At 41.0% G+C, this 18628-nt stretch overlaps 1 protein-coding gene across 8 annotated transcripts in view; it reads left to right on the top strand.

Moving 5' to 3' along the window:
- Nucleotides 1-18628, top strand: part of nf1a (neurofibromin 1a) — a 306791-nt gene that overhangs the window by 82993 nt on the left and 205170 nt on the right. For 7 of the 8 annotated variants that reach the window (XR_013548929.1, XM_078422133.1, XM_078422136.1 and 4 more), the window contains exons 10-15: nt 2443-2571; nt 4867-4941; nt 10734-10865; nt 13395-13532; nt 15642-15755; nt 16720-16799. Coding sequence is in view for 7 of the 8 variants with exons in the window: in XM_078422133.1 (XP_078278259.1) it covers nt 2443-2571; nt 4867-4941; nt 10734-10865; nt 13395-13532; nt 15642-15755; nt 16720-16799 (668 nt within the window). In the remaining variant the exon portion in view is untranslated. Of the gene's footprint in view, nt 1-2442; nt 2572-4866; nt 4942-10733; nt 10866-13394; nt 13533-13750; nt 13782-15641; nt 15756-16719; nt 16800-18628 lie in introns of those variants that run through there. The other variant, XM_078422138.1, reaches the window with a different exon arrangement.

The raw sequence follows: 18628 nt of genomic DNA, 5'->3' as shown, positions 1-18628 counted from the left end.
GGACCATAGGCGATAGCCTCAGAATAAAATGACATACTTTTAAAAAGGAGATGAGGAGAATTTATTTAATCAGGGTGGTGAATCTGCAGAATTAATTGCCACAGAAGGTTGTGGAGGTCAAGTCAATGGATATTTTTAAGACGGTGATTGACAGATTTCTGATTACTACGCGTGTCGGGTAATAGGGAGAATGGGGTTGAGTGGGAAAGAAAGACCAGCCTTGATTGAATGGCAGAGTAGACTTGCTGGGCCGAATGGCCTAATTCTGCTCCTATTACTAATGAACCAATTAATTTTGGTTATGCATTTTGATTTTGAATGAATTGATGAAAGAAGATTCTATAATGAATTTGGGAAGGGTAGACTGGAGGGTGGAATTGTTTCAGCAGTTTGAAGATTGAGTTGTTTTTGGCATCCTTATTTAAACTAAAAAGTTATGCCAGTATTGTTGATCCAACTGATTTATATGCCAGTATTTTGCATCAGGGAAGTGAATGATGTGGGTTTCGTGACTACATATCCTCTTGATTTCCACTTCTTGAGATAATCAGGAGGATTTTCAGTTTAGTTTTATTATTGTCACGTATCCTGAGATAAAGTTGTGTTTTGCATCCTATCCAATCAGATTAAATAATTCTATACATAAATACAATCATGTCATACTCAAGTACAACAGGTAGAGCAAAGGAGAAGATACAGAGTGCAGAATATATTTCTTAGCATTGTAGTGTACCAGTTTCATAGACAAAGTCCAATGTCTACAATGGGGTAAAGGTAAATTGGACAATCCCCTAGCTTATGGAAGGACCATAATAACAGAAGGCTGATAACAGAGCGAAAGTCGTGCTATAGATCTTCTGTATATTCTGCCAGATGGGTGTGGTGAGAAGGAATGATCGGGGTGGGGCAAGATTTTGTGTCAGGGAAGATTGGTGTTAAGTAATGTTATGCATCTGGATACAATTACTGTTGAGCAATTTGGGGAACAGTCTGTCATGTCTTGAATGATTGGGGGGGAGTGCAAGATATGTGGACTTGAAGACTAGGGATTTAATAAATGTTGGTCGTGCCCACCAAGCCACCATTTTTGACTTAGTAAGATAGTTTGACTTAACTTTATGTGACCCAACATGGGGCATCTGTTAGGGGCTGCTGATAGGATTCTTTATGACAAGGCCTCTGGCAGGAAGCCAAAAATGTGAGCCGAAAGTGGGTTTGTTACCTCTGCATTTGACATGCTCACTTCATTTCCAAAGTAGAATTCTCTGTTGATTAAGAAACCATAACAGTACAAATTACAGGTTTAAATTATTAGGAAAGTTATAAAATGAATTATTTTTGTGCAATTAGAACTGAACACATCCTTGGCGAGCCAGGTTAATTGTTCCCAAGCGTTCTCAAAATGATTTAAATTTTGGTTGTGAACTGAACTGCATATAGTTTGATTGCACCGAGTCAATTCTCAAATATAAAATTTGAAGACTGTGTCAGATCTGTACCCAAAATATTTTCTTTTCAAAATGCTCGTAATTTAATGCTGCAAAAAGATAGATTGTCTACCTGAACTAGAGGGGGTGAAGGGAGTCACACAGCATAGAAACAGGCCTTTCGGGTCAAAGTCCCCCCACCGACCAATATGCCCCATCTACACTAGTCCCACCTGGCTGCATTTGGCCCATATCCCTCGAACAGAATGGACGTTTGTAGACTTGATGCCAGTGGTTACTTGATCTGATTGATTCAGGACAGATTGTGGGATGTAGCTCCACCCCCTAATGAATCTATTAATTACTTCAGAGATTCTTGGAGAAATTTACCTGATTCTGGGAGATAATGAAAACTTGAAAATACATTTCGCTCTTCCACGCTGTCTTCTTTCAAATTCTATAATTATTAGGATGACGATAATCAAGGTTTCTTGCATTCAGTTGAAACCCAGAATGGAAATTTAGGAAAAGTGTTTCATCATTTAAACACCCGGCTGCATGTTTTCTCCTCTAAAGTTAAGCACGTCAACAACTATCTTGTTTGACACTGGGCATTATGTTTCTGTAAGGACAATTAAAACTGACCTTGGTGGCTGTATCAGGTCAACAAACTGCACAATGATTAATGCGTGCTGAAGCTCTCAGGAGCACAGACGATGATTTATTTGGATTCCTCCTGGCAGGGATGCTTTGCGTAGTTAGTTATGTGACTTTTTAAATTTTTTACTGTTCCTGCCAACACTATTCTGATTTAGCCCAAAACTGTTTGACTGTTTTGACCTCAATTCAAAAAGTAAACTTGAAAAATGAAGGAAAAACACTTCAAGGAAGTTTTAACAGAAGTTCTGAAACTGATCAAATAAAGTTAAATGCTCCACACACTTCAGATAATTTCATTACACGAACGACATAATATTTCTTTGTCTCAGTAATTTCTGTGTTGTTTTTTTTGCAGGCCTTGTTGTTCAATCCTTGCAAGCCTTTCTCCAGAGGTGCTGGCAGCCAGAGTGCAGATGTGGATCTCATGATAGATTGTTTTGTTTCCTGTTTTCGTATCAACCCTCATAACAATAGTCACTTCAAGGTATCCAGCAATGCTTGTTTCATGAAATAATTTTTTTTTGTCTTTTAACTTCCATGGTGGGTTTATATTAAAAAAAATCATATAACTATTGAAATAATAGGAAGGATTGTCCAGAAATTGTTAATAAAAGGCTATAAATTGGCATTAAAAACTTGATTGGCATTGGGAGCCTGCAATGTCTTGTTGCATAGTGTATTGTGGAATTCCATGAGCAGGGAACAGCTTCTGATCCTTGTGGACATTTACAATGCAATGAACTTGGCCCTTCTTATTACTCAACCCCGCCCACTCTTGGTGCAACTTGTAATGTTCTTGGATGTGGATGTGTTTTGTTGGTGCTGCGTAGATATAATTGTGACTGGGAATTAGACGTGTGATTTGTGCTGGTACGGGATTAATGAGGGAAAGATTGAACAATCAGACCCTCGTCTATGTTTAAGAAGGAACTACAGATGCTAGTTTAAACTGACGATAGACACAAAAAGCTGGAGTAACTCAGCATCTCTGGAGAGAAGGAATGGGTGACGTTTCGGGTCGACCTATTCCTACTCTCCAGAGATGCTGCCTGTCCCGTTGAGTTTCCGTAGCTTTTTGTGTCTAATCTCGTCTATGTTTGTTTATTCAGTTGGAATTGGGAGAGTGTGAAAGTCTTATCACTTGCCATAGATTGAATATATTTTTAAGGAGATAATATAGGATGCTCATAATGACTGGCGCTTGATAAGTACGTTCTGTGTGTCTGAACAACTTGAAAACCATTTCACAAGGCATTAGGTGTCGGAAGCAACCGCAGATGCTGGTTTACATCGAACATAGACGCAAAATGCTGGAGTAACTCAGTGGGTCAGGGGGCATATCTGGAGAAAAGGAGTAGATGATGTTTCAGGTCGAGACGTTTCGGGTCTGAAGGAGGGTTCCGTCCCGAAACGTTACCTATTCCTTTTCTCCAGATATGTTGCCTGACTCGCTAAGTTACTCCAGCATTTTGTGTCTATCTTCAGAAGGCATGAATATTTGTACAGTATGTTGAATGATGTTGACCAGTATATTGACTGCATGGTGCATTGGGAATCCAGAAGTGGATAATGACATCTTGTGATTGGCAAGTAAATGTTCTATTTATGCTGACACAGGAGCCATTCGGCCCTTTGGGTTTCTGATGACTCCCAGGGAGCCTTTCCACCATCCCATTTTCCCCCTTCTCATTTTCCTGTGCCCTGAAATTTGTTACCTTTCACACATGTCCACCAACTACCTTTTATTAACCTACACCAAGGGATTTTAAGTAGTTATACATATGAGTTGTTTTAATTAAAATTAATGTAATGCATGCAGTTTTAGCAAATTCACCTGCCGAATATTCCCCAGAAAGAATTTTGTAAATCCAATAGTTTACAAGGCATTATGTCTTAAAAGTAACCAGATTAATTGCCGTAAAAGGGCACAAAGTGCTGGGGTAACTCAGCTGGTCTAGCAGTATCTCTGGAGAACATGGGTGGGGACGTTTCGGGTTGCGACCCTTCTTCGGACTGGCCGCCAGATTTGTACTGGTGACCTTTATTAGCGGTCCACAAACAGTTGTGCAACAACTCTGCACACTTCAACTGTGTGTGGAGCTTCATGGCAGCTTATAAAATAATTGCTCCAGTACCATAATCACGTTATTCAGTGGAACTGAGAAAGAGGTGCAAGATTGCAAGATGGAACAATAGAAGCAGGGGATAGAAAAATATGTTCAACTAAATAAAATAAAAAATGACTGAATAATTCAATTTAGTGTAGAAATACGAAAATGCAAATGCTGGTTTATTTTAAAAAAAAAGACGTGCTGGAATAACTCAGCAGGTCAGGCAGCATCTCTGGAGAACATGGGTCGGTGATGTTTCTGATCGAAAACCCTCAGATTGATTGTTGTCCATGGACAAAGCAGTGAGCTTTCAATAATTTTTCGACAATGTGAGTGGCCTCCAGGACAGTTAGGAGAGGAGTGTGAAGACGTTTTAGAGATATATAGCATGGGAGCAGGCCCTTTGGCCCACCAAGTCCACACCGACTGTAGTTCACTCATTCCACGTTATCCCAATTTCCCATCCACTCCCAACACACTCGGGACAATTTATAAAGACCAATTAACCTACAGCCCTGCACCTCTTTGGGATGTGGGAGCCGGCAGATGTTAACCAAAAGAGTGGCGGGCCGATTAGTTTTTGAACCACTGTGTTTCTCTTCAATGTATGTGGTGGATCGTATTTTAGATATCCTCTTGCTGACATGAACTACTGTCTCTTGTTGCAGGTCTGTTTGGCACCATCTTCACCTCCAACCTTTCATTATGTGCTGGTTAATTCATTGCACAGAATTATTACAAATGTAAGTATTGTATTCCACGGAAAACAATTATCCTGCCGCTGTGCAAGTAGATATGAATGGAAGTTATTGACGTCGCATACAAACTTGTGTTTTGGTAAAATCGTAACGTGAAGTTAAATATGAACTGCATTTTACTGAAACCTCATGGATTTTTTTACTGGCAAAAAACTAGTTTATGAACATTTCTCCTGATGTAACTTCTGAGATGCGTTTCCAAACTGGAAGCTTGGGGACTTTCCTCTGTTTAAATATTTCTTTTCTCCTGAGTTTGAATATAAGTATTGAAGTATATTGGGACCACCTCAAAAAATTTGTGTTCTTTGACAGAGCCTTTCCATTGAGTGCTCAAGGCAAATTTTCTAACCAAAAATCTGAAATAGAAATGATTGACACTTGGCAGGAAGGCAAAATAGTATGACAATAACAGCAGATGCTGGTACAAATCGAAGGTATTTATTCACAAAATGCTGGAGTAACTCAGCAGGTCAGCATCTCAGGAGAGAAGGAATGGGTGACTTTTCTGGTCGAGACCCTTCTTCAGACTGATGTCGGGGAGGCGGGACAAAGGAAGGATATAGGTGGAGACAGGAAGATAGAGGGAGATCTGGGAAGGGGGAGGGGAAGAGAGGGACAGAGGAACTATCTAAAGTGAGAGAAGTCGATGTTCATACCACTGGGCTGCAAGCTGCCCAGGCGTAATATGAGGTGCTGTTCCTCCAATTCCCGGTGGGCCTCACTATGGCACTGGAGGAGGCCCATGACAGAAAGGTCAGACTGGGAATGGGAGGGGGAGTTGGTGCTCGGTCACCAGGAGACCAGTTTGGCCAACGCGGACCGAGCGCAGGTGTTGAGCGAAGTGATCGCCGAGCCTGCGCTAGGTTTCGCCGATGTAAATAAGTTGGCATCTGGAGCAGCGGATGCAATAGATGAGGTTGGAGGAGGTGCAGGTGAACCTCTGTCAGCCGTCAGTTGAAGAGATGAGATTAATTTTTCCATCAGAGTTGGTCTTTGTTATTGCAAGTGGAGTAGAGCCAACATATCCCACCTATGGTCCAGATTGTGCTCAATCTAATCAAGTCTACATGATGCTAGGTTCTGAGAGATCCATGTTCCCAAATTAAGTCTATAGCAAAAGTATTTCTGTTCTGAAATTCTTCAGTGGTCCAAAGCTTAATGATGATCTTTCGTCCAATTGAGTAGAAATGAGGTTCAAACATTGCCAATGAAATATTCACTGACCTTATAATGTAATTAAAATAGCTGGTAGTGAGAATGCCGTTTTAAAGCATTCATTCATCGTTTCTCTGGGCATGTTTGGAAATGGAATAATTTCATGGTTCTTTGCAAGATTGTTTCCCTTGACCCCAGCCAAAAAAGCATGTTTCACTTTTTAAAACAAGAATGTAAATATGTTCCAGAATCTCATGGTGGAAAGGATTGGATGGAGTAATATTTTAACATGTATATATCCTCTGATTTTTGGGAGCAGCTGACTTTAAAGTTGTGTAGGGAGGAACTCCAGATGCTGGTTTACAATTCTGACCAATTAACCTACCACCGGCAAGTCTTTAGTTTGTGAGAGGAAACCTACCAGTTAACAGGAAGTACCACACACACACACACACACACACACACACACACACACACACACACACACACACACACACACACACACACACACACACACACACACACACACACACACACACACACACACACACACACACACACACACACACACACACACACACACACACACACACACACACACACACACACACACACACACACACACACACACACACACACACACACACACACACACACACACACACACACACACACACACACACACACACACACACACACACACACACACACACACACACACACACACACACACCGCACCCAAGGTCAATATTGAGCCCTTGTTGCTGGAACTGAGAGGCAGAAGCTCTACTATCTGTGCCATTGAGTTGACTCGCCCTCCTGTCTGCTTCAATTAATTTGTTAAAGGTGTTGCGTATTTCTGAATTCACCTTCGGTATCTCCATGATGGTGTCGGACGCAGGCTGTGAAACCAAGATTGGAAATAAAAGGCCACAAATGCTTAGTTGGAACTAAATGTTGGACCTTTTTCCTGATGTTCCAAAATTAAGGAAATGCTGTTAACATTTTTAAAAAAAGAGACAAATGCTCTGAGTAACTCAGCAGGTCAGGCAGCCACTCTAGAAGGCGATGTTTCGGGACGGGATTTATTGTAGAAGAAGGGAGAAAACTGCGAGATGGGCATGGGTGGGACAACGTCAAGCAAGTGATAGGTGGATACAGGTGACGCGGGCTAATTTTTTTTTGTTATATGATTGCTTTCTTAACATTTGATGTTGTGTCTCATTTAATGATACATCCACATTACTGTTTCACTTGAGATTGTTGAAGTCTGCAGACTGTCAGCTGCATTCAGGGGTTACACAACTAAATCAGACACAACTTGTCACCTTGAGCAATGAAGACATTTTAAACATTTTGTACTTGCAAGTTGTGACATTTACTGTATTTGTGATGCCTCCAAAGACCCCTGTCAGTTCATGTTACAATAAAACAATGAAAATGGGAGATATCTCAAACAATCTCAATGCCCCTCCTATCACTAAGCTTTCTTCCCTCCCCACTTGCAATCAGGCAGAAGAAGGGTCCTGAAATGTCACCTATTCATGTTCTGCAGAGATGCTGCCTGACCCGCTGAGTTACTCCAGCACTTTGTGCCTTTTTTTTGTCAACCAGCATCTGCAGTTCTTTTTTTCTGCACCTCACCAGCTACGTCTAGTATTCATGGTGGGTTTGGGGAAGAATTGAACGGCATTTTTCATGCTAAGCTTAGCCTCCTTTTCTTGTTTGAGGGTATATGATGAGTGGAATTGGAACTAGATGTCTCATCTCTGGATGAAAAGGCACAGTACCTTTTTGTATAAGAATATGAGCACTTAATGCTAAGAGCGGTTTTTGGATTTTGTTCTGTTCTTACGTGGGCTCAAGAGTTTATATTTGATTCAAATGACAGCTGCTCCATAAAGTCCTCTATTTCGAAGATGAATTATAGCAAAGTAAATATTCGAAAGAATACCTTTAGCTTACAGGTATTGACAGTTGTCCAGACCATTAAGAAAGTACAGGACTTCGGCAGAGAGGAAATCTGAAGTAATAATGTAGGAAAAGGTTATAAATAATTTCAGAAATTTTAGTTTTCAATTTAATGGCTTCAGTATGAGCAAGCACGGCCCGATTCTACCTCCTACCCAAAATCCACAAACACAACTGTCCCGGCAGACCCATTGTCTCTGCCTGCTCATGCCCCACCGAACTTATCTCTACCTACCTCGACTCCATCCTATCCCCCCTGGTTAGATCCCTCCCCACCTATGTCCAAGACACCTCACACGCTCTCCATCTCCTGGATAACTTCCGGTTCCCAGGCCCCCACTCCCTCATCTTCACCATGGATGTCCAGTCACTCTACACTTCCATCCCCCACAAGGATGGTCTCGAAGCCCTCCGTTTCTTCCTCGACCGTAGAACCAGCCAATCCCCATCGACCAACACTCTCCTCCGCCTAGCAGAGCTGGTTCTTACCCTCAACAACTTCTCCTTTGACTCCTCCCACTTCCACCAAACCAGAGGCGTAGCTATGGGCACTCGCATGGGCCCTAGCTACGCCTGCCTCTTTGTCGGGTACGTCGAACAATCCCTGTTCCAGACGTACACCGGCCCCATCCCCGAACTCTACCTCCGCTACATCGACGACTGCATTGGTGCTACCTCTTGCACCCATGCTGAACTCACTGACTTCATATACCTCCAATTTCCACCCTGCCCTTAAATATACCTGGACTATCTCTGACATCTCCCTCCCGTTTCTGGACCTCACCATCTCCATCACAGGAGACAGACTAGTGACCTGCTCCCCCCCCCTGAAAGAATGAATCTCCCCCAAGAATCACCTATTTTTGTCCCCTAAATAATGGTTCTGTTATGTAGTTTTCCAGTAGCAATGACTTTCATTTACCATTTTAAATTGCTGTAGTATTTATGCATTTATAAACAATTACTTTGAACAGAATGGATGTTTTGGGAATGGGGAAAAGATTGAAAAGCCGACTAACAGTTTAAAACACAAGTCCTGTAAGTGGTATAGTGTGTCACGGAAATCCATTTTGTACCCAACAAACCTATTATATGTGCTGTGCTTAACTACATTATCCAGTGTCAACCTGTAGTGTGGGTGCTGGCAATTTTGTTTTACTCCAACCAGTTCAAAATTGTACTCTTGAGTTGAGGGCGTTTCATTGTCTTATGTACCGAAACAGAATATTGAAATTCTTACGTACAGCAGAACAACATGTAATGCAAAAGCTAAATGTACGTAATCCTAAATTGTTACAAGCTGTAGATTTGGAAAATGGCATTACTTTCCATTGTTGTCTGAAGGCCTCAAATGCTTAATATAAGCCAATGAATGTTTAAAACTCAAAGATTTCTCCATTGGCGATTTTCATTACTCTCTATTCTTTTTCCTGGTTCTCCTGAGAATGCTGATCTAAGATGACTTAAACCTGGTAACACTCTTCATCTGCCAGTACTGCTGGAATGCAGATTACTTGTAATAAAAAGGAACTGTGGATACCAAAGATAGACACAAAATGCTGGAGTAACTTAGTAGGTCAGGCTCCATAAGTTCATGAGTGCAAGGAGCAGAATTAGGCCATTCGGCCCATCAAGTCTACTCTGCCATTCCATCATGGCTGATCTATCCCTACTAATGCCCTTCTCCTGTCTTCTCCCCGTAACCCCTGAAACCCGTACTAATTGGGAATCTATCTCTGCCTTAAAAATATCCTTTGACTTGGCCTCCACAGCCTTTTGTGTCAATGAATTCCACAGATTCACCACCCTGGAGTATCTCTGGAGAAAATGGATAGGTGATATTTCGGGTCAAGACCTTTCTTCAGACTTGATTATTTCCTGACCAAAGAAACAAATAGGCAAACTGAATTTCCTACATCGATTGGAAAGGAAATTTATTTCCTTATCCCCTCCCGTTCACTTTACAACTTTTAATGGAGACAAGGCTATTAATTTATCTTTAATCCTGGAAAGATTTCTTTAATTTTTCCAGCATATAATTGACCCTTGCCTTTTGTACAACTATCAAAACCATTTTCATATGACAGAAAAGTTACAATATAAACAAAATAAAGTTTGCACTGTCTTAAACCAATTGGAAACTTGTAAGGAATGTTTTCAAGCAGGTCAGTGGAGTTCAATTGTGTAACTAATTTTTAAATGATTTATTCGACAAGTTTCTACACAAAGCTGCATTCATATAAAATTAGTGGACTACATCAATTCCTAGAATCTATTGGAAAAGGCTGTCATATGCTGCTTAGTGAAGAATTGTTTAAAATGTCTGTATTTCACCTTTGCCATCTGAGACTCAATCCAACCTGATCCAATCCTGGCCATTAGTTTTCTGTCAGATATTCCGATGCGAACATGTTGACAGCTTAAAATTGCAAACGATGTGACATCAGTAGTTTCCTGATGTTTATTAAGATGAAAAAATATATAAAACCATTCTATGCACGTGATAGAAATCTGCAGGGAAACATTGGATTTCGAAATGTGCAAACTCTCTGCCCTCTTCTGGATGGTGAAGGAATAGATGCAAGATCATTGAGTTGAACTTTGTTTCGGTGAATTGTGTGTAATTTTCTCTTTTCTCTCCTTTTCTTCAGTCTGCAGTGGATTGGTGGCCCAAGATTGATGCCGTGTACTGTTACTCAGGAGAACTCAGAAGCATGTTGGCAGAAACTCTGAGCAGGGTGATGCAGAGTTGCAGCACGCATGCTCCCTTGCGTATGACACCGGTATGCCGGTTAATCAGTTCCTTGTTGGATGATTTGAATGTTTCCATTATGCCATTGCTGCAGTTTTTCCACAACCGTTTGTCTGAGATATAATTTCCAGCATAATTTTTTTTAATCACTCCATCGCAAATATAAGTAAACATATACATTTGCAAGGGTTAGAAAATAAGATTTCTAATAATTAGTGTTGGGTGGATTGGAGTGATTATTGTTTTTTTAACTCCTCATAGTAAAGAAATATTTTCTTCGAGTTGTTTTTTTTTTTGCAGCATAATATTAGCTTTTGAATTGTAAGTGAATACAAAAGTGATGTGCTGCAAAAAGTTGATATGTGTGAATATTTTCCTGAATTTTCCAGGACTGAGTGAGAGAAAGAAAAATTAAGTGAAGAGAAAATTGTTAATCTTAGTTCCGCAGGGTCCATTCAGAGGGGTAGACAAAGACAGATGACTGCGCTGGCAAAGGTGTTAATTATGCTGTGTGCACAGTTTTCTCTTTTAATTGCTTAAACCAGCATAAAACAATGTCTTGAAACTGATGTTAAATTCTTATTAGCGGACAAGTGTGCTGACATATTGTGAAGGTGTGACTGGATTTTTATTATCTCTGAGGGGCTATCTCTTTCCTGGAAGTCAAGGATTAAGCAGTTTTTGACAATGCGCGCACTGCACTTTATGTTCAGTAGCAAATTCCACAGCCAAATTCAATTGCTAGCCAATGTGGTTTAACGGCAATGTAAATTGGGCATGATAGGTGCAGTTGCCAAAATGCTTTTCAAGGTAACTATTATATATGATCACAAATACAATTAAATAGTTCTAAATCCAAGATGCTTCTTTCCCTATATTTCACATCAATTCCATTCAAGAGTGCAGATCTCTTCCATTCAACCGAGCTGTTCCAAAGTTGGGTACAGTCTGCAAGCAAGCTTAGTTGCAGAGGCCATGGATAGAATTCTTGTGGCAGTTAAACATAATCCTTTGCGGAAGTAACTTTTGAAGCGCCACTCCATTATGTCCTGTTAACATCACAAAATAAAATGCATGATGTTCTCATCAGACCTATACATCTTACTGGTTCAGGATTGAGCGTTGAGCATCGTATTGCTTCCATTATTTAAATTATTGAACTATTTTTGTTTTTGGTTCACAAATCTAAGTTTTCGTATCCAATGCTCTCCCTGGCAATTGGCATGATTCCGTGGGTTCATATGGCATGGAAACATGCCCTTTGGCCCAACTTGCCCGTGCCGATCAAGATGCTCCTTCGACACTAGTCCCATCTGCCTGCATTTGGCCCATACCCTTCCAACCCTTCCCTATCCATGTACCTGTTCAACTGTCTTTTGGACCACAATAAGTATTGGACAAAAATATATATTTGGTACAAGAGCTTTTCAGCCTTGTAGTAATGGCTTGTAGTATGGACAGTTTGATCTTTATAAATTTTACATTGGATACGTACTCTGTGTGTGTGCTTGTTTTACATTGTAGTCTTTTTACACATTTGTGTTGAATTGGTACTGCACAACTGGATGGAACAGGTAAATGTCTGTGCTTGTCTTATCGCTGGTACTTTAGATTTTCAATGGCCATTGTGCAAAATCTAGCATGAGACCATGAATGCCCCTTTGCAGATTATGGAGGGAAAAGGAGATTTTATTTTCAGAAACACATAAAGGAGTATCAGTGATAAGCTAATGGAGACCTTTGAGTTTTAGTTTCCCGTTTAACTGAAAGTAGACCATGGTATTGTTTCTTTCTGTTGTGCACATTAATTGGATGAAGTAATGCTGTTACTCAACTTTCTGAGTGAAATGATGTTGAGTATTTTGCATTTTGGTAGATTGGACTATTCTGATACAGTTTATGGGGAGGGGGAAGAGGGAAGAGGCACTGATAAAAGGTGCACGATCTTTCATTGTTCATAACCCATTTGTTGAGTATGTATGTTTAGTGTCACCTGTTGGGATAGGTAGCTGCTGTTTAACATGGCTACTCTGACATTGATTGGTGGTGCTTTGTCTTCTGCTTTATTTTCTGTGCTTATTGGCTGCTGTCGCTCTCATGATCAGACGCCAACCAGTCACTGTTTTGCATGGCAGTGGGCTTCTGTTGCTGTAAGTATGAATCACAGTAACTACCACAGAAAAGCAATTAGACCACTGACTTTTCTGTGCATAGTTACATTAGTAAACACAATGTAATCTCTCTAGGACCGAGTACGTAGCATGCATCCACCTTCTCGAATAAAATCTTAATTGTTGAAAAAAAAAACCTGATTAAATTTAAACAGCTCCTTTTCTGCCATGCATTTACTAATGTTTTGCATTCCGTTCCATTGTTTTATAATTGTTTTTCAATGAACATAATCATTTTAATGTACGTACATATTACATAGAAGCTAGCGTTTCGTTAATATACGAATCAGACTTTTGATGCGCACACAACTCGAGAACTTTTATTTGGTATCATCGACAAAACTGCCTTGTTTATTCTCATTTTCGTTCTTTTTAAAAATTTATTTCAGAGCCTCACATTCAAGGAAAAAATGACGACAAGCCTTAAATTTAAAGAAAAGCCCACAGACTCGGAAGCCCGAAGTTATAAATTCTTACTGTTGGCCATTGTGAAATTAATTCATGGGGACCCAAAGCTCATGCTGCATGTAAGTAGGGGTTTGTGAATTCTAAACTTGGAAAGAACTTTGAGTGATGATCCAGTTTAATTGTCTGAGAAACGAACAAATGAAAAAAACCCAAAGTGGTTTGGAAGTAAGCAGAGCACTTTTATCAGTTCATTAATGCTATTAATAAGCTATAATTGATGTAATATAGTAATTCATCAACTGCAGAACGTGTTATTTTTAATGCCTGCCAACCACAGCAACATAGGTGAAAAACGAATTTGTTTCCAGGTCAGTTTTCTCCAGCCCTCAGGACTTTCTGTGGAGTTGACCAGTTGAATTATGATCTTCATATATATTATGTTGCAAAATTCTTAAAGATATATGATCTGAATCATGTTTCCTGTGGGTGGTAATTTACGCAGTACTCAAGTGTTGAAGGCTTCAATTTTAATTTGATAACTGTGTAACTCGGACCTTAAAAGCAATGAATGTTGGTCTGAAGACTTTTCCTACAAATTAAATTGAGAACATCAATCAAGTGAAATCGCCAAATTAAAACGCAATACGATAACATAAGGAACTGTAGCGGCAGGTTTACAAAATAAGTGCTGCAGTAACGGTTCAGTCAGTATCTCTGGAGAGCATGGTATTGGGTCAGGACCCTTTTTTAGGCTCTGAAGAAGGCTCCTGGCCTGAAAGGTCGCCTATCCATGTTCTCTAGAGATGCTGCCTGCCCTGCTGAGCTACTCTAGCACTTTGTGTCTTATTGTTTTCAAAGCATTATGTGAGACAGGTGTGGGGATCAGTGACAGTGTGAGAGGAGCCTTCGGGCCTTGAGCTTGTCCAGCAGTTCTGGTTTGCTACTTGAGCCACGAGTAAATTGGCATTGGGTCAAGAAGATTACGGTGTTGAAAGCTTTGCTCAAAGATCGTGTTGGGAAAGTGGGTTTGAATTCGTGAGACATTGGCGTCAGTATTGGGGAAGGAGGGAGCTGTTCCGATGGGACGGACTCCACCTGAGCCCTATTGGGGACAGGGTCTGGCGAATTGCTTAACTATGGCTGTAGATAGGGCTTTCAACTAAATAGTGAAGTGGTGGGTTAAGCATAGAAACATAGAAAATAGGTGCAGGCGTAGGCCATTAGGCCCTTCAAGCCAGCACCGCCATTCAATATAATAATGGATGATCATCCAAAATCAGTACCCCGTTCCTGCTCTTTTCCCCATACCCCTTGATTCCATTATCCCCAAGAGCTATATCTAACTCTCTCTTGAATACATTTAAGAAATTGGAAATGTGTGGATGAAGTTAAATGGAAAGAGAGCACAGGAGAGGTTACTGACGTCTCCAGAAGAAGTAATAGGACAGAAAATTTAACAAAGAAAAATAATCCAAGCTCAGGCAAAATGGGGACCAATTTGAGAAGAGGGGTGGTGAATACTGAACTAAAGGTGTTGTATTTGAATGTATGCAGTATACAGAACAAGATGGATCAGCTTATAGCGCAGTTAGAAATTGGTAGGTACGACATTGTGGGCATGACAGAGACATGGCTGAAGGAGGCTGGGAGATGAATATCCAAAAATACAAATCCCATCAAAAAGACAAGCAGATGGGCAAAGGGGGTGGGGTGGCTCTACTAGTACGATGGCCTCAATGAAACTTACCAAATAGTGAAAGGCCTGGATAGAGTGGATATAGAGTGGATGTTTCCACTAGTGGGAGAGTCTCGGACCAAGGGGCACAGCCTCAGTAAAAGGACGTGCCTTTTGTCAGGAAATTAGGAGGAATGCCTTTGGTCAGAGGGTAGTGGATCTAAAGAATTCATTGCCGCAGACGGCTGTGGAGGCCATGTCATTGGGTATTTTTAGAGCAGAGATTGACAGGTTCCCGATTAGTAAGGGTGTCAAAGGTTGCAGGTATAAGGCAGGAGAATGGAGTTAAGAGAGAAAGATCAATCTGTCATGATCGAATGGCACGATTTGACAGAATGACCTAATTTTGCTCCTATGACTTATGAACTTATGATTGCTATGTGAATGTAAACTGGCACAGATAGATTTATGGGTCAGTTCCTTCCAGTTAAGTTTGTTTCTTCTTTTCAGTTTCATTCTTGAACTCTTTAAAAAATATTTTTGTGCTGTGCAGAATCCAGGGAAGCTGGGACATGAAATTCAGAACAGCACTGCTGAGTTGATAACTGGTCTAGTTCAGCTGGTTCCACAGACCAGCATGCCTGAGATCGCACAGGAAGCCATGGAGGTGAGAACATTTATTTAGAAAAGTTTGGAAAGTTTGATTTAAATGGTACAGCATGGAATCCGGCCCATTAGCCCACCGAGTCCACACTGGCCATTGATCTCCTGATCTTGCTAGTTCTATGTTATCCCACTTTCGCTTTCACTCCCAACACCCTTGGGTGATTCGGAGGCCAATGAGCCTACAAACCTGCACGTCTTTGGGATGTGGGAGGAAACCAGAACACCCGGAGGAAACCCACCGGTCACGGAGAATGTGCAAATTCCATGTAAGATGCTTGATTCCTATCAATCATATGTGAGGTTTTTAGTTTAGAGATATAGAGATCCGGCGCGGAAACAGGCCCTTCTGCCCACCGAGTCTGCGCAGACCGCACGCTAACACTATTCTCTACACACACTCGGGGCAATTTCACCAAGCCAATTAGTCTACAAACCTGTACATCTTGGAGCGTGGGAGGAAACTGGAACTCCTGAAGAAAACCCCACGCAGGTCAATGGGAGTACGTGCAAACTCCATACAAACAGCACCTGTAGTCAGGATTGAACCCGGGTCTCTGGCACTGTAAGGCAGCAAGGCTACCGCAGTGCCCCTGCATTCCCCTTTAAATTCAACTATTTTGCGATCTTTCATTAACAGTTCAATGGAAGAATCTATGCGAAACGTTGCTGTCTTTATATTGCTGTGCATTTCCACCATTTAATGCCTTCCTCATGCACGATATCGACTTGAAAACAGTTTTGAAACTAAACTAATATATATATATATATATATATATATCCAGCTTGTCTGAAGAACAGCAACTTTGTCACTCACCAGACTGAGTGAAATGCAGTGAAAATTTATGACTTGAGATATCAATTAGTTGATTCTTGGAAAAAATGATTTGATCAATGCCTTTCATGGATATTATGCTAAGCTTCAGTTTGTTCTCTGTTAAAACACTTTTTTACCATTCTGTTTCCAGGCCTTGTTAGTTCTTCACCAACCAGAAAACATAAGGTTATGGAATCCAGATGCACCAATAGCAACTTTCTGGGATATAAGGTAAACCTCAACACACTTGTGTAGCAAATATTAAAGATAGACACAGTAAGCTGCAGTAACTCAGCGGGACAGGCAGCATCTCTGGAGAGTAGGAATGGGTGGTGTTTCGGGTCGAGACCCTTTTTCAGACGAGTCGGGAAAGGGAAACGAGAGATATAGACAATGATGTCGAGAGATAAAGAACAATGAATGAAAGATATGCAAAAAAGTTACAATGATAAAGAAAACTGTTAGCTGTTTGTTGGGTGAAAATGAGAAGATGGTGCGACTTGGGTGGGAGAGGGATGGAGAGAGAGGGAATGCTGGGGTTACTTGAAGTTGGAGAAATCAATATTCATACTGCTGGGTTGTAAGCTGCCCAAGCAAACTATGAGATGCTGTTCCTCCAATTTGCGTTTAGCTTCACTCTGTCAATGGAGGAGACCTAGGACAGAAAGGTCAGTGTGGGAATGGGAAGGAGAATGAAAGTGTTAAGCAACCGGGAGATCAGGTAGGTTCAGGCGGACTGAGTGAAGGTGTTCAGCGAAACAATCACCCAGTCAAATACTGGTAGTAAATACCGATCTCTCAACCATTCTCTTTGACAATGTATGCCTTGTGTGTGTAAGTTAGTATTCTTGAGAGGCTTTTATATTGTGAAGAATATGTGCAGGATTTGCCTATTAAGGTACTTCCCTCCCCCCCCCCCCCCTTTTAACAACAAACCCACATGTCTTTGGGATGTGGGAGGAAACTGAAGAACCTGGAGAAAATCTTGCTGTCACAGGGAGAACGTGTAAACTCTGCACAGACAGCAGCCGGGGTCAGGATCGAACCTAAGTCTCTGGTGCTGTGAGGCAGCAGCTGTGCCACTAATTTTCATGACTGTAGGTATTTGGGTGAGGTTTCTTCAAACTCCTTGCGTGTTTCACATATTCTTCCTTCAATCATCTGATAACTTAAGCAACAAACGTGAACTGAAATATTTAATCTTCCAATTAGAGGCGGAATGTTATGTGAGAGAGAATAGTTTTGAGGAAGTAGCTTTGCAAAATCCAGGGAAAATGGGTCTGTCCAATCTATCCCCGTCCCTCATAATTTTATTTACTTCAGAAAAGGTTTCTTCATATCCCCCAGTGATATCCTTTTCCAATATTCCTCACAGCCAAAATTTTCCAGTCCCCATAACGTCCTTGTAAATTATCTCTGCACTCACTACGCTGCAAAATGTATTTTTCCTGCAACATTGTGAACAAAACTGTAGATAGGCACAAAAAGCTGGAATGACTCAGCGGGACAGGGAGCATCTCCCGAGAGAAGAAATGGGTGACGTTTCGGTCGAGACCCTTCTTCAGTCTGCTTAGGGACAGGGAAATGAGAGATATGGGCAATGATCTAGAGAAACAAAGAACAGTGAATGAAAGATATGCAAAAAACATAACGATGATAAAGGGTACAGGCCATTAGCTGTTTGTCCGGTGAAAACAAGAAGCAAGTGCGACTTGGGTGGGAGAGGGATAGAGAGAGAGAGAATGCCGGGGCTACCTGAAGTTAGACAAAATCAATATTCATACCACTGGGTTGTAAGTTTCCTCTGGTGCACCAGTTTTTCCCCACCTCCCCAATACGTGTGTTTGTAGATAATTGGCTTCTGTTAATTGTCCCTCGTGTTTAGGGAGTGGATGAGAAAGTGGGATAACATAGAACTAGTGTGAATGGTGATCGATGGTCGGCATGGACTTAGTGGGCTGAAGGGGCCATTTTGATGCTTGATCTTTCAATCAATTCAAACAAAAAGAGCAGTCATTATCCCTAACCTAGTACCAAGAAACAAACTGAAACTCGCATAT

This window comes from Rhinoraja longicauda, chromosome 26 (assembly GCF_053455715.1).
Source record: "Rhinoraja longicauda isolate Sanriku21f chromosome 26, sRhiLon1.1, whole genome shotgun sequence".
Classification (NCBI taxonomy): domain Eukaryota; kingdom Metazoa; phylum Chordata; class Chondrichthyes; order Rajiformes; family Arhynchobatidae; genus Rhinoraja; species Rhinoraja longicauda.
Note: the sequence above shows the minus strand (reverse complement) of the source record. Positions and strands in the feature narration are given on the sequence as shown.